General features: G+C 36.0%; 1 protein-coding gene across 1 annotated transcript in view; it reads left to right on the top strand.

Moving 5' to 3' along the window:
* Positions 1 to 23,339, top strand: part of MYO1D (myosin ID) — a 180,024-nt gene that overhangs the window by 17,397 nt on the left and 139,288 nt on the right. Inside the window, exons 2-7 of the mRNA XM_058180229.1 lie at positions 14,177 to 14,385; positions 15,863 to 15,956; positions 16,748 to 16,913; positions 18,651 to 18,704; positions 20,993 to 21,088; positions 23,060 to 23,176. Coding sequence (XP_058036212.1) covers positions 14,177 to 14,385; positions 15,863 to 15,956; positions 16,748 to 16,913; positions 18,651 to 18,704; positions 20,993 to 21,088; positions 23,060 to 23,176 — 736 coding nt within the window. The remainder of the gene's footprint in view (positions 1 to 14,176; positions 14,386 to 15,862; positions 15,957 to 16,747; positions 16,914 to 18,650; positions 18,705 to 20,992; positions 21,089 to 23,059; positions 23,177 to 23,339) is intronic.

Raw genomic sequence — 23,339 nt, 5'->3', positions numbered from 1 at the left:
TAGGTGTGACTCTTCAGCTTTTTGTAAAATCATCTACCTGCTGCCAAATGCTGCCACCTGGAATTCATTGGACAGTAAAGACACTCAAGTTAGCTGTGGCATTTGATTGCTGCATCCATGCCAATTTCTTGCAGTATTGTAGAAATAGTTTGCCACAGCCTTCTTCTGTGAATTATTTTTTCTTTTTCTTTGAGTTTCCAGTGTAGTTCACTGTTCTAAAATGCAGGAACTAACTAGGATTAATCCTGCCTAGCATGTGAGATCATACAATATCATTCACATGCTGCCATTCACCTTAACTATACATAGAATTCAAGGCAAAGACAAAACCTAGGTCCAGTTTGTAGAAATGAATTTTACTATTTTGGGGATCCTTTATGGACCATAACTGTTCTGGAGGGACAGCGAAGAAAGGAGGCACTGGCCGGTGTGAACAGGGAAGTTGCAAATTCCCTGGAGCACCGGCATTAGCCTTTGACCCAGCAATGAGGAAAGGCAGCCATTAGGAGCTGTCAAAGTCGGGGCAGCCACACAAAAGAATTGAACAGGAGCGGTGATTTGTACGGAGTATTGTTACTGGGTGAGTGATTGGCCAACTCACAGGTAAGAGGAAAAAATTCTTAAAGCTGAAAAGATTTTCCAATTTGAAATTAGCGGCTAATTGACACATGGAAATTCAAAGTGAAGGGAAACAAAAAGCAAACAGGAACTTTAAGGCTAAAGCCCTAAAAGAAGAAATAACTTTCCATCTGGATTTAAAATTGGATTTGGAAGAAATTAAAAATACTAAAAGGAGAAGAAAATTGAGGGAAAGCATCTTATTACTAACAAAAAGATTTAATAGAGGAAGACGGAGTAACTATCTTTGCGGATTAACAAACGACATTTTGTTGTCGGGGATTTGTATATTGGAGAGACATCAGCTGGAGGAGAGAGAAAAAAACATTGATTTGCTTAGGCTATGATAAGAAAGGCTGGAGGAGTGTTTGTTTGAACAGCTGCAGCATAACTGCAAAAAAGGACTGGGAAGATTAAAGATTTGAATTGGAATGACTTAAAGAAACATCTGAACTGAAAAAGGGGAAAAAAGAGACAATATTTGGACTTGAATTTGAAGTATATATAAGTTAAAATAATAAATTTTAAAATCCTTTCTCCTTGAATTGAGAATATGGAGAATTGGGAGGAATTAAGGGAGATGTTTCAAATGGTGAGAGAATCATTTAAGGGAAACAAAGAAGCAGAGATATGGTTAAAAAGTAAAAAAGAAAAAGATGAAGAAATTATGAGGAAAAAACAAGAAGAACAAGAATAACTGCTGAAAAGGAAATAATTGAAGATAAAAACATAGATGATTACACTGGGATTGGCAGTGACAGACTAAAGAGAAGAGGCGGAAATGGGGAAAGATTGAGGGGGAAAACCAAAAGAGTAAAAATTAGAGAAAGGAGATGAAAAGGAAGAAATAAGAAAGAGAAAAAGAAAAAGAAGATAAGAGAATGGGAGAAAGGGAGAAAAATGCTAAGAAATGAATTTTGGAGAGACTGAAAGAAAATGGTTAGAAGAAATAGAAAAATGAGTAGCAGAAAAGAAATTAAAATAGTTATAGAAATTTTAGGTAAGATGTAATTGAGAAGAAATATATAGATTATTGTAAAAGGGAAGTAAAAAAGGCTGAAATGAAGTGAATGTAAGAAATAAAGAAGAAATATGCTATTTAATGTAAAATGGAGAAGTAGATGAAATGTGAAAGATATAATAGGATATATGTTTTATTGTCTGAGAACGCATGGAATGGGAGAGAATTATAGTGGATGGTAAAGAAATATATTTTAAATATGGAAAAGAACAAAGAAATTGATTGAAATTAAGACATAAAACTCAGAAAAAGTTAAAAAAGAGGAAGTATATAGTTTAAGAAAAGTAGTCCAGCAGATGAGATATGAAAGACAGTACAATAGATATATTGCTATTGAACTTACAATAGAAACAAAAAGGACTCTCTTGCTTGGTATATATGCACCCAATCAGCAACAAGAAAAATTTTATAGAATGTTATATGATAAGTTGAATCTATGGGATTATAAATCGTGCATTATATTGGGAGATTGGAATGGAGTAATAGATACACGAAAGGACAAGAGAATTTCTTCCAAGAAGATACCTGCACATGCAAAGCTGCCTAAATCCTTTTTTGATATGATAGAAGATTTTGAATTAAGAGATGTATGGAGACTGCGAAATTTGGAGGAAAGAGACTATACTTTTTTCTCTGATAGGCATCAATCCTTCTCACGTATTGATTTTATTTTAATTTCTAATGATTTGTTTTTAGAGTGAAGAAAACTAAGATATTTCCAAGATGTTTGTCTGATCATAGTCCTGTTTGGATGGAATTGCAATATGGAAAAGAGGGTAGAAGAACTTGGAGATTAAATGAAAATTTGTTTAGATATCAGGATAATGTAAATCAATGTAAAAAGCAGATGAAAGAATTTTTTGATTATAATTTGAATAATGAAACATCGATAGAAATGGTTTGGGACTCCAGTAAAGCTTTTATGAGAGGTGTATTAATATATCTTAATAATAGACAGAGAAATAAGCAACAAAGACAGCGTAGGTATTTAGAAGAGGAAATTTATAAGAAACAACAATTATTAATACATAACCTACATGATCAAAAACTTAAAGATGCAATAAAGTTACTACAGAATCAATTTAATATGATAATGGCTGATCAGGTGGCAACAAATATACAATATGCCAAACATAATACTTTTTGTAACGCAAATAGACCTGGTAGGTGGTTAGCATATACTTTAAGGAAAAGACAAAAACAACGTACTATAGAAAAAATAGAATACAAAGGTAAAGAGAGATATCAACAGGATAAAATTAAAAAAGCTTTTTTAGAATATTATACAAATTTATATCTTAAAGATAATATATTGAATAGGGATATTGATAATTATTTGAAGGAATATAAGGTTAAAAATTTAACTTTAGAACAAACGGATGAATTGAATCGGCCTATAACCTCGGAAGAAATTATTTTGGTAATTAAACAATTAAAAATGGGGAAAACTCCTGGTACAGATGGGCTCACAGTTAGTTATTATAGGAATTTACAGGATGAGATGTTAGGTCCACTTAAGGAATTATTTAATCAGATACAACTAGGAGGGGGAATTCCCCCCTCATGGAGAACCTCTTTTATTTCATTGATACCAAAAGAGGAACAGGATTGTTCTAAACCTGGGAATTATAGGCCAATCTCACTTTTAAATAATGATTATAAGATTTTTGTTAAAATAATAGCTAATAGATTAATGTTGATTCTGCAGCGAAGAATTCATAATGATCAATCTGGATTTATAAAAGGGAGACAGATGAGGAATAATGTTAGGCAGATTGTTAATTTACTGGAGTACTTAGAAAAGAAAAATTTTATTCCAGCAGCATTTATTTCTCTCGATGCAGAGAAAGCTTTTGATCGATTGCATTGGGATTTTTTATTTAAATTAATAGAAAAGATGCAATTTGGAGATGGTTTTTTAAGAATAATTAGGGCAATTTATGGAGAGCAAACAGCACAGATTATAATCAATGGTAGCTTAACAGAACCTTTTAAGATTGCGAAAGGAACAAGACAGGGATGTCCTTTATCACCATTATTGTTTATTTTAACTCTAGAACCATTATTGGATAAAATACGAGAAGTAAAGGAGATAGAGGGAATTAGAGTTAGACAGTATGAATATAAGTTAAGAGCTTTTGCAGATGATTTGGTGATTACTTTAACAAACCCTATAAATTCTAGTAAATCTTTGTTGGAAATAATTGATCAATATGGGAATGTTTCAGGGTTTAAGGTAAATCAGAAAAAGACAAAAGTGATAATAAAAAATATGGCCAGACAACAGAAAGAAAAATTAGAGGAAGTAACAGGATTTGAAATTGTAAAGAAGGTTAAGTACTTAGGTGTTTATATTACGTCGTCAAATGTGAAATTGTATAAGAATAACTATGAGGTTTTATGGCAAAAAGTTCAGAAGGAGTTGATTGTTTGGAAAAAATTGCAATTATCATTGCTGGGGAGAATTGCTGCTATTAAAATGAATGTTTTACCTAGATTTTTATTCCTCTTTCAGATGATACCAATAATTAAGAAAGATAAGAATCTTGAGGAATGGCAGAAGGGAATTAACAAATTTATATGGGAAGGTAAAAAAGCTAGGGTTAAAATGAAAATAATTCAAGATTCTCGGAAAGGGAGGTTTAAAATGCCTAATTTTAAATTATATTATGAAGCAGCTGTGCTCTCTGCAATAAGTGATTGGTTTAATTTAACAGAGGACAGAATTTTGAATATAGAAGGTTATGATTTGCTATATGGATGGCATGCATATTTAATTTATGACAAAAAAGTGGATAAGGCCTTTAAAAATCATGTGCTAAGAAATGCCCTTCTGCGTGTTTGGAAAAATACTCTTATAAACTAAATTATAAGGTTCCTATATGGGCAAGTCCTAGACATACAGTAGAAAATATAAACATAGAACAGAATCAGGAAATGATTACATATAAAGATCTTTTGTATACTGAAAGAGGTAATTTGCAGTTAAAATCTCTGCAGGTATTAAGAGAGGAAGGGAAAAATTATACTTGGTTTCAATATGAGCAACTACGTGCTAGATGGAAGGGAGATCAGAAAATTGGTATAGAGCAGAATGAGGAAATTTGGTAAAGCAAATTAGAAATCAGTCTCAGGAGCATATAAAGAGATTGTATAATGTGTTACTTGAAATAGATTCTGAAAGGGACTTGGTAAAGGACTGTATGATAAAGTGGGCACAAAATTTTCAGGAGCCAATATTATTGGAAACGTGGGAAAAAAATTGGGTTAGAAAGGTTAAATTCATGAGGCACAGAATCTGAGGAAAATTTTATAAAATGTTTTATAGATGGCATCTAGATCCTAAAAATTATCGTATGTATCCAGAAATGCAAGCAAAATGTTGGAGATGTAATTGTGATGATGCTACATATTTTCACATTTGGTGGACTTGTAAGGACATAAAGGCCTTTTGGATAAAAATTTGGTGGATTTTACAAAATGTTCTGAAAAAGAAGATAAAGTTCCTGCCGCAATTTTTCTTGTTGGGAATTATTACGGATTGTACAGTAATTGAGACTAAATTGATTTTAAATCTAATAACTGCAGCAAGATTACTAATAGGACAATATTGGAAGAAAAAAGAAGTACCAACAATAGAAGAATGGATATTGAAAGTTGCCAATTTGGCTGAGATGGCGAAGATATCAGCCTTTTTGAAAGACAATACGCAAGAAAGATACTTAAAGGAATGGAAAAAATGGATTGACTATATTCAATGTAGATATCAGACTAAGAGTTATCAGACTGTTTTTGAATGATTATGATGTATTATTTTTGATTGCTTTTGGGGGAAGTTAGGAATTGATGATTGTAGGGTATAATTAAGTTGGGACGAAATTTTTTAGCATATGTTTGTTTTATTTTTAACTATACCTTGTGCTCGTTCCGGGAAGTCGGGGAGGGGTTGCGAAGGGAGGGGAGGGGGAAAGGGGGGAAAAAATTTTGTAAAACTTTTTGAATAAAAAAAAAAATGAAAGACAGTACAGTGTATAAGTGAAAATATTTGAAATTGAGATGCAAAATGGAATAAAATTGAAATGTTAGTAAATGATGTATTCTACTGGAAGAGAAAAATAATTATTGAATTGTGAATAAGAATTTAAAGAAAACAAGAAATGGAAGGTTGTACTAATTAAAAGTTGTAAGATAAAAATGGAATAAGATGAAGACAATGTTAATAATTAAAACATAGGGAAATGCTGGATACATTTGATAAATGGGAAAATTGGGGTTGTCTGGATACCATTGCTAAAAATATTGAAATGAAAATGAATACAGCAATAGAGAGAGATAAGAAGGAGAGAGATGGAAAGGGGGAAGGAGGGAGAGAGAAAGAAGAAAGGGAAGAGGAGAGGAGAGGAAGAAAGGGAGGGAAAATAAGAGTAGGAGAGAAAGTTAGATAGGGAGGAAGAATGGAGGAAGGGGAGAAAGGAAGGGGAAATAGAAAAGGAGTAGGAGAGGAGGGAAGAAAGTAGGAATGAAAGAAGGAAGGGAGAGGAATGAGAGGGGGAAGAAAGATTGCTGTCAAATGGAAAAGATGAAATGGAAGAAAGACAACCCCGAATATGTTTGAATATATCAGGATAAAAATGGAAATACCTAAAAAATAATAGAAGAGAATAAATATTAGAAAAAATGGAAAAATTAAAACTTGAGGGCGAAGGAAGCTGTGATTTATATAAATGAGCATGGAAATATTAAGACATGATTAAAATATGGAAAAAGAATACTTTGGCAGAAATTGAAATAAAGTAAAATGGATATGGATATGTTAAATTGTATAAGATATGATATGGCCAATACTCTGTTCATAAACTATGTATATGTGTAGGGGGGATTGAAAAATCAATAAAAACTTGTTTTAAAAAAACGGAATAGCTGATATTTCTAAAGAACTGATATCCAATAAATATGGGTTATATTTAGAGTTTTAAAAATGTCAATATTTCTAGAATACATCAGATATCTTAATACAGAATACAGAAGATAACAAAGGACTGTAGTATAACAGGAGAAAAGTGAAATTAATTTATGGTTTCCAAAATCAATAGAAAAGAAGCTATCAGGTCCTTCTAACAAATGTTATTAAAAGAAGAAAACTTTTGTGAGCTGTGGCTCACTTCAGCAAATGCATGGAGTGGCTAAACTGAAGTAGAATTTAAATTGGGATGAGGTGGAGAGCTTTTCCTTTAGGGATTGGATAGCCAGCCCATACTTAAAAATAGACAACCCAGCCTGAAGCAAATTTTTAAAAGAAAGAAAAACCAACAATACAATGATGCCAACATGGGAACCAGATCCTGCCACAAACCCAGATGCTTATTTTCTCTGGTGTGCTGCTTAGAGAGTCCAAGCAGTGGTTTTATCCCATCTGATTGGCCAGAGACTGCGTTAAATTTGCATAAACACTCCTCCATCCTCCTTTGGAGCTTCAGTTTGTTAACTGAGTCGGCCAAGAGAGACTTAATTCTTTCCAGCTCCACTGCTTGGACTGTTCTGTCTCCTTCCCCACTTCGGAGCAACGTGCTGGCCTTCAGCCAGTGGATTCACGGCTCTTAACAGTCCTGCCAGAGAAATCGCAGCTGCCTGCCAAAATTCAAACAAATGACTCACAGAGTAAGACTTTCAGCTTTCTTTGAAACGGTTCAGCTAATTTTTGCTTCCTGTGGAATGAGAGCAGTCCCAAAGCTCCTTATATATCCTGTGATGACGCCGCCTCTTTAATCTTCTGAAGCACGGGTCGATCTAAGCTTGATTATTATTATTATCAGCTGGGTCTGAAGACGTAGCCTGGGGAAGGGAGGAATCAGGGGATGATGGCCTCATTACTGGTCTGGTTCTGGCTCCTGGAGCCGGGCCAAAGGAATCAGTGCTCCCGAGGTAAGCCTTACCGGCCATTCCCTCTCACTCTCGGAGTCACTTTTGGGCATGGGGCCAGGTTCAGGGGTTGGAGTCACAACATGGACTTTCTAATAGTTTCTTCACCGGTTATTTATGTAATTTAACCAAAATTTGTGAATCTGAGGCTTCGTGGTGCTCTCTGGAATTGCGCCACCCAGCTGAGTGGCGCTAATTAAAGCGGCAGCTCTTCATGCTCAGAGAGCCTGCAGATAGTTGGATCTGCTGAAGACAGCTGTTTCAGTGAGTTTTGCGGATGGCTCGGCACATTCAGAGCTGTGGTGCCGGCTCCACGCAGTTTATTACATTTCTGAATACGCAGAGAACCGTGGTGTCAGTTCGGCGCTTCTACCATACACCCGCAATTAATTTGGGGAAATTTCAGGCGCGCTCAACCAGCGCCTTCCCCTCTGCGATCTGCATTAATCCTATAGGTGATTTTTACTTTGTAGTAAACTTTAGTTTGTAGTACTTTAGTTTGACTTTGGCGCGCGACTCAGCACCTCTCAAATTTAGCCTCATTTAAATTGGCTGACAGTTTGGCGCATGAGAAGTCGCAAATCTCCTGGACCGTGGTGTCGGCCCAGCGAAATTTAACGCCTGCAGGTTTGACAGCAGGCTTGAAGCAACAGGGCTGTGGTGAAAGCTCTCAGGCTCTCACTTCTAACGCGTGAAGGACCATGGTGTCGGTCCAGCGTAATTTGATGCCTGCAAGGTTTGACAGCAGGCTTGAGGCAACAGAGCCGTGGTGAAGGGTCTCAGACCCTTACTTATAATTGATTTCTGCTACTGCAGCTTTGGTGCCATCAGAACCTAAGTGCCCGGTTCAGCGCCATTTTAAATTCTCCTCAAGGAATGCCCTTTCTGTCACCGTACTGATTTAGTGCGCAATGAACTGTGGTGTCAATTCGGCATTCATTTTCTCCAACTAGGAGTGATAAGCGCATTAAGAACATTGTGGTAGTTTCCGCACATATCAACATCTGGGTAAAGGGCCGTGGTGTCGGATCCCTAACTCCCTAATTCACTGGAGGTGACAGACACTTGTGCAGCTGTGGTGTCAGCTGCAAGCCATATAATTTATTTCATTCTTCGCATACCCAGCGTTTGTTCTTTATTGTACTCCTTGATTGTGGAATCAGTTCTTGCATATTTTTTGACACCCTTAGCATCTGTTTCTATATAAGGCACATTAAGCATGGCTGACCGCAGTCATTCTCCCTCTCGTGACTCATCCACCAGTAAGGCTGCAAGAAGGTCTCATTCAAGATCCAGGAAATCTAGGCCTGAACTATTTAATCAGTCACTACTTCAGCTGCATTAGAAAAGGATGCTCAAAGATGTCAACGTGCCCTGGACACCTTCTATGGCTAAGACACTGGCAGGCGAACGTAAAGTCCAAATGGCAACTGGCAGCTGTACCATTCAAAGGAGGATCTCTCTTCGGAGTGGCTTTGGACCCCATTCTGGTAGAACGAAGGGACAAAAAGAAAATGCTTCTGCAAGTCTACCGACGGATGGATAGACAGGCCTACTTTCCTTCTCGCAGGCAGTCCTTTCGAGCTCCTGCACCTGGATTCCAGAATCTGGGCTACCAAAGATCCTTTCCTCAGCCCGTGGATAGATCTCTGGACAGGCAGCCATTCAGGGCCAATTTTATCAATTGCAAACCAGATGTCCCTTTCGAGGTACTGGACACCGTCCTTACCGCTGAACCAAGTGACTGTTCCGAAGGTTCCTTCGCCTCAGATCTACATCAGCAACAAACAGCATCACAGGCTCAATAAGAATCAGTTGATACAATTTTAACATCAGGATTCAAAATAAATTTGAAATAATATTAGGATTTTCAACATTCATGAATGTTCTATTGAAGATTTTAAAATGATCATTTTGGAAAAACGAAATTTTAACTGCACAATTCAGTAAGAATTACATGACTTTAGAATCCTTGCAAGCTTTTATTCTCACCCTAGGTTATCTGACAGAATAGTATAAACTATTTGTAAAATTAATTCTAAGCACATATATTTAGATATGTAATTCAATCTTCATGTACCAAATATATAGAATAGAATAGAATAGAATAGAATAGAATAGAATAGAATAGAATAGAATAGAATAGAATAGAATAGAATAGAATAGAATAGAATGTTTTATTGGCCAAGTGGGATTGGACACACAAGGAATTTGTCTTGGTGCATATGCTCTCAGTGTACATAAAAGAAAAGATACGTTCATCAAGAATCATAAAGTACAACACTTAATGATAGTTATAGGGTACAAATAAGCAATCAGGAAACTATATCAATATAAATCGTAAGGATACAAGCAACAAAGTTACAGTCATACAGTCGTAAGTGGAAGGAGATGGGTGGTGGGAATGATGTGAAGATTAGTAGTAGTGCAGACTTAGTATTGAGGAAATTATTTGTTTAGCAGAGTTGATGGCTTTTGGGAAAAAACTGTTCTTGTGTCTAGTTGTTCTGGTATGCAGTGCTCTGTAGCGTAGTTTTGAGGGTAGGAGCTGAAACAATTTATATCCAGGATGTGAGGGGTCTGTAAATATTTTCACAGCCCTCTTTTTGATTCGTGCAATATACAGGTCCTCAATGGAAGGCAGGTTGGTAGCCATTGTTTTTTCTGCAGTTCTAATTATCCTCTGAAGTCTGTATCTGTCTTGTTGGTTCTGGCTGTTGCCTTGTTTTCTTTTTGTCTACGTGATTTTATAAATACGAGGTGACTATTTAGAGAAAGTCAGTTAAAATTCAGTAATGGCTTAGGATGTCTTCTGATGCAAGTAGATAGAAAAGCATTCATGTGTTACCCTGTTTATGATTTGACTTTTGCTTCTTTCTATCCAAAGTAGGCAGCTACTAGAGAATGCATTTCAATTCACAAGACAAGGTTTTAAAAAAGATATTTTTCTCGGACACTGCAATTTTAATTTACTACAGAGCAAAAATCTTGGATAGAAAGAAGCAAAATAGTGTATGTGTGTGTAATCAAATGGAGTCAGGGTCATCCTTTCTTGAGTATTGATCGGAGGCAATCTGACATATACATCCATTCATTCGTTATCAATAACATGGAATGGAAAGATTAAAATAAATGAAAATCATATCCCTGGGTGACTTTTAGATATTTAATTCTAGTTTAAATTAAAGGGGAAAATATTTAGGTTTTTAAATAAAATTGCCAACATAAAATCGTTTTTCTTTTGTGATCATCCTTCCCATACCTGTCAGTGCTGTTACCACATTTCTTTTCCTCTCCAATATTTCTATACCACCATAGAATATACTACTTTAACAATTAGGGGTACGTGCACACACACACACACACTATAGTATAAGCCAAGAGGATGGTTTACAGCTGGGCCAGTTAAATTTGGACCTGTTGGCAACCTTTGAATTAAATGTGTTTCTTTTCTAAGCTTCCTTTATAGAAGAATTTGCCTCAGTTCAGAATATTGTATAATAAAATAATCTGTCCTTTCACTGTCCTTTCACTGTCCTTGCTGTTTGTCCTGTACAGGAAAGGAGGGACACCAAATGTGCACACAATGGCATTTCCTACTCCAGGAAATTGGCTGCCCTTAACACTGAATTGAAAAATCTCTTAAAAATTCAAGTACAAACGTATGTTTTAGGACATTAGTAAAAGTGGCATGCCTCCATGATAGAAAAATTCAGCAGAATTCCAAATTCTAAAGCAATATGTAATACAAAACTTTTTGGGTATATGCACAACTTTGCTTTTGGTAAGATTCTGGTAAAGTTTTTGATAGAAACTCTTTATCATACACTTGATGTATGATAAAATGATAATTATTTGCGTTCTATTAAAGCAGAAGGAGGCTTAACTAACCATTTCTCTTTTTAGTAAGACAAGCAGAATCCTAAAATGACATGGGGAACTTGTGTTAAGAGAAGTATTTGACAAAGGCAGAAAATTAAAGAAAATCGGAAAGGAAGGTAGAAGAGAATAGCTGGTATATCTAAAAGGAAAGAGAAATACTTTTGACAGTTCTGGTTACACATTAATGTTAAGTTAAACAAAATTTTAACTGCTGATAGTACTTTATTTAATTTAGCAACATACAAACACAGCTGAGATATTGTTTTGCCAGATTTAATATTTATCTCCAGAATAAACCTAAAAGAAATTATGCTACTTCAGACCAAATAGACCCAATTTCTCACCATGGTGGAACAGGAATTTGTTGTAATTTTGCCTGTCCCATTACATATTTTTTTCAGTGCCATATTTAATGACAATGCATTTAAGTACAATTGCCATCTTTCTTGCGAGGATCCAATAATTCTTAAACAAATCTGGCTGAGATTTTTTAAAAAAACAAAAGCAATCCAGAATTTTATATAGATATTATAGGTATTGTCTTTGGAATTACTGAATTAGTTTATAACTTTTGTGGAGCTGAATAGTGAGTAAATAACTATTTTAACCATCTACATACAATGCAGATTGGAACCATTTGTTTAGCAGCCATTCAAAGTTACAGTGACACTGAAAAAGTTACAGTGACACATACAGCTGGTCCTCCTCGTTGCAGCATCTTGCAATCACATGATCAAAATTCAGATGCTTAGCAATCAGCATATACAAGCAGTCCTCGACTTATAACAGACCATTTTTCACACTTATGACCATTGCAGCATCTCCATGATCTTGTGATCAGAATTCAGATGCTTGGCCATTGATTCATATTTATGACAGTTGCAGTGTGTCTGGCTCATGGGATCTTTTTTTGTGACTTTCTAACAAGCAAAATCAATGGGGAAACCAGATTCACTCAACAGCCATGTTCCTAACTTAACAACTACAGTGATTCACTTAACAACTGTGGCTAAAAAAGTCATAAAATGATGGGGAATTCACTTAACAACTGTTTCGCTTAGCAACAGAAATTTTGGGCTCAATTGTGGTCGTAAATTGAGGACTACTTGTACTTACGATGGTTTCACCTTCCTGGGGCCATGTGACTGCCATTTGTGACCTTCCTAGCTGGCTTCTGGAAGCAAAGTCAATGAGAGAAGTTTAATTCTTTAATAAGTGTGTGATTCAGTTAACAACTGCAGTGATACACTGAACAACTGTTGCAAAAAGTCATAAAATCGGTCATGACTCACTTAATAACTTCCTTTCCTAGCAGAAGAAATTTTGGTCCCTATTGCAGTCATAAGTTGAAGACCACTTATAACAATTGAGGCCGAAATTACTAAACAAGACGGTTGTTAAATGAGTTGCATCTCATTTTATGTCCTTTTTCCCAGAGTTGCTAAGCAAATCACTGCAGATGTTAAATTATCCAATTGTTAAGTGAATTTGGCTTCCTCCATTGACTTCGTTTGTTGGAAATGGCTGGGAAGCTTACAAATAGTGATCACATGATCCCAGGACAATGCAACTGTCGCAAATATATGCCAGTTGCCAAGTGGCCAATTTTGATCACATGACCATTGGAATGCTGCCACGGTGAAAATTAGTCATGAGTCACCATTTTTCAGTGCTGTGGTAACTTTGAATGGTCACTAAAAAAAATAATTAAAAGTCGGGGTTTTACGTGGTTTTATGTTCCTTTGTCCGATGGAGCTGTCAAATAATATTTGTTATATCTTGCCTTGTGATTGATAAAGAACAGCGTGTAATGTTTGAGAACAAAAAGGACTGAGATTCTATCAGCCATCAGATCCTGTAGAGTTGAAAACGCTGATCAGATCTAGAGGTTAAAAAAAAATTAACAGGTTGTTGTGATGCAAAAACAAAGTTGCTCTAAATAAAACAGGAGGAGAAAATATTGCCCCAGACTCAGTATACTTTATCTTTTATCATGAACCAAATTTAAAAAGAACTAGTTTGATCTAATAGTTAAGGAACCAAGTTAGAAAGCGGGAGACCATGAGTTCAAGTCCTACCTTAGCTTTAAAAACTAATTGGGTGCCTTTTGCCAGTCAGTCTCTCTCACCACAACCCGCCTCACAGGGTTGTTGTGGTAGAGGAATAAGGCAGGGGAAGATTTTTTGGATATTTTTGGGTAAAACTAATAAAGCTAGGATACAAATAAATAAATAATCTGCAGTGCTACTTTTCTGTAGTGACTTGGATTCATGGTATACTGGTGGAAAAACTAAATTCCCAATAGAAAACTAAAGGTTTGACATGGCATTTTGTATATTATATATTAAAATCTTGGTTTTTTCTGGGATTTTTAGAGGTTTGAATTGTGATATATCATATATTTATGTATTACTATTAATGGAGATACAATTTTAAGGATATGTCTGCGCACACATTCATGAATACCTTGAATTTTTAAATGCCTAATCCTGTTTCTACATTTACATAAAGAATTTAAAAGGCATACATAGTGTATATAATTCTGCCTGTACTTAACATAAAAGTTACTGATGTACTCTTCAAATATATAGTTAGTAAATTCTTTGGTCATGAGGAAAAAGTATGATGAAATGAACTTCTCATTAAGGTACAAAGTTCGTGTTAGTTATATGATATTAATTGTCTGCTTTTTAACCCTTTCTAATTTTTCTGTCACCTTTGTCTTATACTGTTTAGGTTTGAAAAGGGTCGGATCTACACATTTATTGGGGAAGTAGTTGTTTCTGTAAATCCTTACAAGAATTTGAACATCTATGGCCGTGATACAGTTGAGCAATACAAAGGGCGTGAGTTGTATGAGAGGCCACCTCATCTCTTTGCCATCGCAGATGCGGCATATAAAGCCATGAAGAGGCGATCAAAGGACACATGTATTGTAATATCAGGTGTGTAAGAGGTATCTGCTACCTCCCATCATGATGATACTTTAAACATTAAAGCTAGGTTTAATTAAAGCTAGGTTCTTATACTACATTGCATTACAAACTGACCATTTGGTGGTTTTGTGTAAAATGTGAGTCCAGCCTGGCTATAATTAAATAAGTTCTATGATTTAGTGAGTGATGATATTCATTCAGTCAATCAATCAATCAATCAATCAATCAATCATGTTAAATGGCTACCCATCTAGTAGATGTAACCCCAAGCAGCTAACAACACATTAAAACAATAAAAACAATTATTAGTGAAATAAATAGCCAAGAGTGGTCATAGAAGTTGAACCCAATAAGACAATACAAAAAGTGGGACCTACCTACCCTCTTGTCCTGGAACACATAGAGTGCTTAATGGAAGGCCAGCTGAGTCAAGACCAATCTGATCTTGGGGAGGATGGTGTTCCAAAAGACGGGAGCTGCAAAAACAACAACAAAAGCAGATTTCCAAGGTCCCATAAAAGGTTATTCTTTAATTAAAGGGATCCAGAGCATGCCACTCCTGCCAGACCTAGTGGGATGGATAGAAACAATCAGTGAGAAATGATCCATAAAAAACCCAGCCCTGTGATGTGGAAGGCTTTAAAGGTGTAACAACCAGCATCTTCAATTCCACCTGGAAACACACTTGGAGCTAGTACAGTTCCCATAGTAGAAATGTAACATGTACTGAGGTTACCCAGAACTGCCAGTGTTTTCAAATTCTGGATCAGCTGCTGCTTCCACTCCACAATGGCCACTCCATGTAATTGTATTGCTCTAACACACTTGAGAGGTGACTAAGGCATGTGTGTTGAACAGTGTCTCTTGATCCAGGAAGGGATGCAACTATCAAAAAACAAAGTTGTGGAGAAGCCTTCCTCATTATAGCTGCCACCTGTTCTTTAAAAAGAAGTTGTGAGCCCATGAGGACCCCAAATTGCATATTGGATCAATTTGGATCCAAAGATCCTAAGATGGAAAAACCCTAGATCCAGTGGACCCTAAAATCCATAGCCACTCAGTTTACCAAGGTTAAGCTGATATCTGTTCTTCCCCATCCAGAGGCTTGCAACCTCTAGACACTGAGAAATATTATATATCTGATGTGATTTGTAGGTGGTTTTTTTTTGTAAATATAGTCTGTAAAATTTATTTGCCAGATGCTCTCCTGTTCCACTTTATTTTTTTATTTTTTAAATCCAGCACTTGCTAGTCCAATACTGTATACTTTTCTTTCCAACTTTTATAAAGAGTTTCAAGGTTTTGTCTAGTTTTCCTCTTGAACAAGAAACTTAGCATGAAGGCATAGAGAAGACATATTATTAATATTAATACTAATTTCTTAAATGATAAATGAGTTCAAGAAGCTCAAAGCGCACTTGTTCTCTTTAGCTAGCGAAATAGATGAAATTGTGTTTTGATGCCTGTCTTTTATTTGTGCTTTCAGGGGAAAGCGGAGCAGGTAAAACAGAAGCAAGTAAATACATTATGCAGTACATAGCTGCCATTACCAATCCGAGTCAGCGAGCTGAGGTTGAAAGGTAAGGCATTTTGCTCTGGAGGGAAAACTATCTGATTTAATTGAATGCAAAATATAATTGCTCCATAGGAAAAAGTGGAAATGAAGATGCCACAATAGCGTGCAAACATTTAGCTTCTCAAGAGGTCTGTCAAAAAAAAAAAGACAAAAAAAAAAAAAGGAACACAGAATACATTTAATCAAATGTTCAAGGTATGTTATGGGGCTCTAATATCAAATAATGGCCTAAATCCTTTAACATAAACTTTCTGTTGCATAAGATAATGCCAACATCTCAAAAAGTAATTGCCCTCATTTGGTTTATTATCTTCTGAGAATTTTAATGTGTCAGGTTTAAAGTGGATTAAATTTCAGGCAATCTGGATACAACTGTTTTCACTTTCTTCTTGCTATTTCTGCTAATAGTCAGGACCCTAATCTCAACAATATTATTTATATATTTTGACAGGATGATCTATTCTCTGAAGTCTCTAAGGCCTTGAACATAATTTTGGAATTTATAGTTGGCTTCACAGAGAGAGAAGGAGTTTTTAATACCTACAATGATGGGAGTGACTAGACCACTGTATTTCTTCTTTCCTAAGCATAGAACAAGCTTGCTATAGATGAAAATTGAGAATTAAGGATCTATTATTTGCTTGGGATGGCTTTCTGCTGACCACATTTTGAAAGACAGCCTCCTTTAGCCTATAATAGAACAAAGATGGCCTTAGGTTTCTTACCTATAAAAAAACATTGTGTCTGACATAGGTTCCTTTACTATTAGTTTTTGGGCATGTGTGTTCTTTAAAGGGTGAAGAACATGCTGCTGAAATCCAACTGTGTTCTGGAAGCCTTTGGCAATGCGAAAACTAACCGTAATGACAACTCCAGCCGCTTTGGAAAATATATGGATATCAATTTTGATTTCAAAGGAGACCCCATAGGTGGACATATCAATAATTACTTGCTGGAAAAGGTAACTAGGGTTTTCATGCTCCTCCACAGATATCGTTCAGAAATTAGTAACATTTACTATATTATAAGCATCTGGATTCATAATAGAAAACTGAAGTGTGTTCTTGGGATAATGCTAAGTATATGAGAAAGTTGGCTTTAACTTGCAAAACTTTTAGTAAATATAATTGTAACAGAGACCATAGTTTTAAATAGATGATCATGTGGTTGTAAGGAAATTTACTGTTACATGTTTCGTGGCCTGATGGAAACCTCAGTTAAAAATGGAATAGATGATAGGGCAGTTTTTAAGTGCTGTCTAGCTTTTTGTTTTGTGACTATATGCAGAATTATTTTTTTAAAGCAACAGCATTTGTTGCCCTTAAACCTCTGTACAGAACATACACTGTACATTATCTTCCCTTTTCCCTTCCCCTCAGTCTACTTTGTTACTCTGTCAGAGGATAATCTTGGAATAAGCACTGAAAGTTTGATGATTTAAGAGTTACTTTTCAGGTACTCCCCTCACCTCCCAAATTTAAACCATGCAACAGTTTCTGTTTCAGAATGTTACTATTAATAATAAACTCCCATTTCAGCTGTGTCTTGCCCTCTGATATCTGTCTGATTTCTGAATAAAAATCAGTCTTAGATAACCCTATTAAGCTTTCTATCCTATTGTAATGGAACAATTACTGATTAAACAATTATTCAAAAAAGTTACTTATAACCCCTCCTTGAAGTTAAATTCCAGCATAATACCGCCCCCCCAAGTAATGTGACCACATCTCCAGCATTTGACACTTGGTTTGCATTTGCATACTGAAGTCATGTGACCACATTTTTTTTTACATTTTCCTGAAATAAATCTGTACTGAATGAATGGGCTCATATTTACAACAACCAAATGGTTCACTTAACAGATTAAGATTAATGAAACCTTAACTGTAACATTATTGAAGTCCTGCTATTACTTATTGATCTGATTGATGCCAGAAGGTATTCTACCCTTGGTTATACTGAATAAAGTATCTTTTCCTCTGGATTATGGCAGCAGCCTCATAGGGGCTTCCATAGTTGTTTAAAAGGCTAGTTGCCCTTTGGAGGGATTGCCACCACAGTTCCACTAAAATTGGTTCATTACAAATCGTTGTTATGCCACTGTTGTACTGCAAGTCTCTTATTATTTGTTTAATTTATTTAAAGGACTTGGTATATGGCTTCCTATCTCTCACATGACTCTGGATGGCTAGTAGCCATAGCCATAGCAATAGCACTTAGACTTAAATACCGCTTCATAGTGCTTTTACAGCCCTCTCTAAGCGGTTTACAGAGTTAGCATATTGCTTCCAACAATCTGGTCCTCATTTTACCCACCTTGGAAGGCTGAGTCAACCTTGAAACCGTGAGATTTGAACTGCTGAATTGCAGCTAGCAGTCAGCTGAAGTAGCCTGCAGTACTGCACTGTAACCACTGCACCATCTCGGCTCTAGCACTTCAACAGATAAATGAAATATCATTATCATCATTATCTATTATATTGTGTTACATTGTAATAACACAAATTGTATAACTAGTTCCCATCCCCCTTTAAGCCTTCTGCCTCTCAAGAAGTTTATTATTTAAATAGGGCAAGATTAGGTTTAAAAATAGCCTGTTTTCAATATTTCACTTAATGTAAACTGTTTGCTTAGAATAGTATAAATTAAAAAATAAATTAGCAAGTTTATTTGTAATGCTCTTTCCCTGTTCTTCTAGTCCCGGGTGATTGTGCAACAGCTAGGAGAGAGAAACTTTCACTCCTTCTACCAGGTGAGTTGCAACTATGAAATTAGGCACTGTGTGGGTGACCCCTTCTAAATTCAGAGGAATGCACCCTACTCTTATTTGTAATGTTCTTCATTGTTTTATTCTATCAGTTTGTTACATCCTTCTTTCTGCCGTAGTTAATTCATAGTGCAAAGGACAAATCTTTGTATAGCCAATTTGCTGTAGAAGATAATTTATTCCGCTCTGAGGCTCAGACTGGCTCTTCAGATTTCCTTTATCCAAATGTAATGTTTTTATTTTCCTTGGAAGAGAAGATCATACTGGTTCTAGCCTGCAGATGGAAATAATTTCCATATATACTTCATGGTTTTGCCTTCTGTGCATGCTAGCAATTATGGTAACTGGATGCCCGTCTTGGATACCTCTGAAACAGCTAACAGTGCCTTAGGGTAGCCTTTTACAAAAGACAATGTCTGTTTCTTTTGGAAAGTATGATTCCGTATTACTGTATTTTATGCCAGGCTACCATGTTTGTAAAGCATCACTGTTTATTGTTTTACTGGAGAAGTGTGAAGACTGTGCCACTGATTTTATTTATTTGAAAAATGTATATGATCACTTATATCATACAAAACAACCTAGATGGCTAGTAAACCCACAAATAATAAAAACACAAGATTAAAATTCCATGCATATGCACCAAAGACAAATTCCTTGTGTATCCAATCACACTTGGCCAATAAAGGATTCTGTTCTGTTCTATTCTGTTCTGTTCTATTCTATTCTATTCTATTCTATTCTATTCTATTCTATTCTATTCTATTCTATTCTATTCTATTCTATTCTATTCTATCTTTTTAAAATAATAATAATAAAGCTGGGTTCCTTTCCCGTTATGCTCCAGTGAAAGAAGAGCCAAGTTTCAATGTCCCTTCAGGGTAGACACATGCACACCCCAACATATCTTGGTTTAGATGAAACAATGAACGTGTTTAAATATTTTGGGATGCTAGCTATTCTGACTTCAGGAGAAAGTTTCCTAATCCTGAAAAAACCACGAGTTCTTGAATATGTAATAGTTTAAGATAGTTCCATTAAAAGTTGCATCTCTTATAACAGGATGAAAAAAAGAGGAAAGGAGAAACATAAAGTCTTTAAATAAAGGATGCCCCTTAGCTGAGATTCCAGAAGGAAGATCCTAAAGACAGATCAAGTATCCATAACATTGCTGAGTGGTAATGAGTAGCACATAGTTGGGGTTGAATGCCACTCGAAGCATATACTTTTTCCTCCCCAAAATAGCCTTATGTAAGAGAGAACCTAACTTGTCAGGAGTGAATAGTAAAAAAGCAGCTGTTGCAATGCTTGCCCTCTTGTTGTGTCTTGTCCGTTCTCACCACAGCCAGGGTCTGCTTATCTGCTCCCGAACACGGAGGAATGTATGCCTCCCGGCCCCAGTTCTGGCTCCATGCCCAGACAAGCTGCAGAGGAGGGGGCACCTCCCGGTCCCAGCCCTGGCTCCATGCCCAAGCAGGCTGCAGAAGAGGGAGCATCCCCCGGCCCCAGCTGGCTCCATGCCCAGGCAAACGGAGCAGCTAGACCCCTCCCCCTCCTCCACAGCATGTGAGCCTGAGGAAAGTTTACTTCCAACAACAGCTGATTGGAGTGACCCTTGCATCAGAAGACTGGATAGGCGGAGGCAACAGAAGGAAGGGAGGGGCAGGCCTTAATGAGTGCTGAGTCATGGAGCCACACCCCATGGCCTATATAAAGGATCTGCTTTCTGGCAGTCTCTGAGTCAGGCAAAGTCGAACTTATCTTGCTGAAGTCACTTACTGGTCTCCTGCCTGCTCTGAGGACTTTGCTAGGACTTTGGGCAGAGCTGCAGAGGCAAGCCTGATTCAGATTTCCCTGACCCGGCCATCAGCGGAGGAGTGGGACACGACACCTCTTTACTGTTGAATATTATATTTGTTCAATGTCATTTATACTGCATGCTTTAGACATGGACTATCCCCTCAAGGCAGAGTGTTTTAAATGGTAATAATATTAATAATAACATAGCACCAAAAAGGCAATTGATGTAAGGGGTCTTTGCTGCTCTCTGGGTTTGGTAGTTTCCTTGCGGACATTTTAATACTCAAACTAGGTAACATCATCACTGCTAGTGACTAGGATTCATGATGTTACTTAGTTTGGATAATGAAATGTTTGCAAGGGGAAAAAAATCAAGCTTAGAGAGCACCAAGGACCTTCATTTCAACCCTGAGCTACCAATACTCTCCTTTATCTACACAATTGGTTTAAGTAATTGATTCTTATCTTTTTAGCTTCTTCAAGGAGGCTCTGAGCAGCTTCTGCGATCTTTGTATCTACATAAAGATTTATCTGCATATAGCTATATTAGTGCTGGAACACAACCAAAGGTGAGGAGGAATCATCTTTCCCTTTGAAACAATTGCATGGTAAACTATTCTATTTCTTATCCATCTGTACATTTGGAGATCTGATTGCATTTATTTCCTAATATCAGTTTAACCTATCCATTGCTTACAAGTAATTTCAATTGGCCAGCTTAAAAACTGCTAAAAATGAATGATCCAGTATATTTCCAATATTAATTGATCAGCTACCACATCAAATCTTTTATTAAAGTCCCAGACCAGGATTCAAAGGGTGAAACATAATAATTTTAAGAACTAAAAAAATATAAAATATACAAAGTCAATTACATGTTTAGCAAACTTTCCAGGGCATTCTGAGGAATCTTTGACAGTATCTGATTTCTTTTAGATGAAGATAAAAATAATACCTAAAAATATATAATCTCATTCAGCAATTCCAAGGCCACATTTTAACAGCAAAATGTATGGCTAATTTAATAGCAAAATGGCTGAAAGGTTTTATTGTGTAATTTATTTTTATTATTATTAAAACTCTGATTCCTGTAATCTTTAAATAGTGCATCGTAGGACAGGTTTTGAACCAGGAGACCTCAAATGGGTTAACATACACAACATGTCCAAAATAATGACTCCTGACTTCTGTGTAATTGAAATTTGACAAATTTTATAAAACAACTTATACCATAGAACAGTTTATGACATAATGCAAAATTTCACAAAACATTTCCTGCGCTAATGTTTGACAGTGCTATACAGTTCAACATTGGCTAATTTCAAGACACATAAAATTCAGCTTTTCGAGTTAAGGCATTGCATTAGAAGCTCTGTCACTTTGCAGTCGTTGAGGAATCTGGTAAGGAAATATCTCTGAAAAGATGACCCAAAAGATCATGCATTATGAATGTGGAATTGAATTAGATATGTAACTGCTCTGGATATTACAGGTAGTCCTTCACTTAACAACAGATAATTTAGTGATTGTTCAAAGTTACAATATTGCTGAAAATAGTGTCTTATGACCCTTTTTCACACTTATGACCGTTGCAGCATCCCCATGGTCATGTAATAAAAAAATCAGACATTTGACAATTGGCTCAAATTTATGACAGCTGCTGTCCCAGGGTTATGTGATCAACTTTTGCAACCTTCTTACAAGCAAAATTCAACAGGGAAGCCAGATTCACTTAACAACTGTGTAACTAACTGAACAACTGCAGTGATTCACTTAACAACTGTGGCAAGAAAGGTCGTAAAACAGGGCAAAAGTCACATAAATGTCTCACTTAGCAACAGAAATTTTGGACTCAATTCTGGTCGTAAGTCAAGGACTACCTGTATTGCATCATACATTCCCTTACCTATATTATATTGTATAAAGTTACCTATTTTTATTTGGAATTCTGTACTATGTTCTTTTTTGTTCCTTGACAACAATAACAAAAAAAGTTTCCAAATTTAGCCAAATTGGTTTAAAATTCTCCTTGCCATTTTTTTTATTGGGGAAAAAAATTCAAATGTTCAGCTGAAATCTTTTGTAAACTATATTATTGCGGGCCAGCTGTCAACTTTATGTTGCCAACTATTTCTCTTCAATTCCTAATTAACATTATCTTGTTTTGCATATTTGACCTTGGCTAGCAGGAAAGGATAATTTATATTCTCTTTTGCAGCTGTGATTTACTCTTTTTCTCCTTGTTTTCTTCCAAGCCCTCCCCTCCCCCCCATCACCCCCTACATTTTTTAAATTATTTGGATTCATTATGAATATTTTAATAGATTAAACAGACTTTTTCTCATGCTTTTTTTCCCTAGCAGCTAGTTCATGTAATATTTTTTTACCACTATTACTAATACTTTATTCTTTGTCTTGACTGAAATATTCCTTCAGCTTTCCCATGTAGAGATGAGTGTCTTATTTTCCCTTGCTTAACATTGTATTCTTAGTGTTGAAGCAAGACAGTGATTTCATGTTTTTATTTGTTTTTTTTTTAGTGTGCCATTAATGATAGTGCAGATTTCAAAGCTGTTGCTGATGCAATGAAAGTGATTGGGTTTGGACCAGAAGAGATTCAAACGGTGTACAAAATCCTTGCTACCATTCTGCATTTGGTAAGTGGATCTCTCTGCTGTTAGACTTATGGAAAGAAAGGTGTGTTGTAAAGTTTATTTATTTTATTTATTTATTTAATTTTGTCATAACAATATACACAAGCATCACACAAAAAGATTATATAATATGAAAACATATATATGATGAGAAACAAGGAAGTAT

This window comes from Ahaetulla prasina, chromosome 4, assembly GCF_028640845.1.
Source record: "Ahaetulla prasina isolate Xishuangbanna chromosome 4, ASM2864084v1, whole genome shotgun sequence".
Lineage (NCBI taxonomy): Eukaryota > Metazoa > Chordata > Lepidosauria > Squamata > Colubridae > Ahaetulla > Ahaetulla prasina.
The sequence above is the reverse complement of the archived record's forward strand: the minus strand, read 5'-3'. Positions and strand labels throughout refer to the sequence as shown.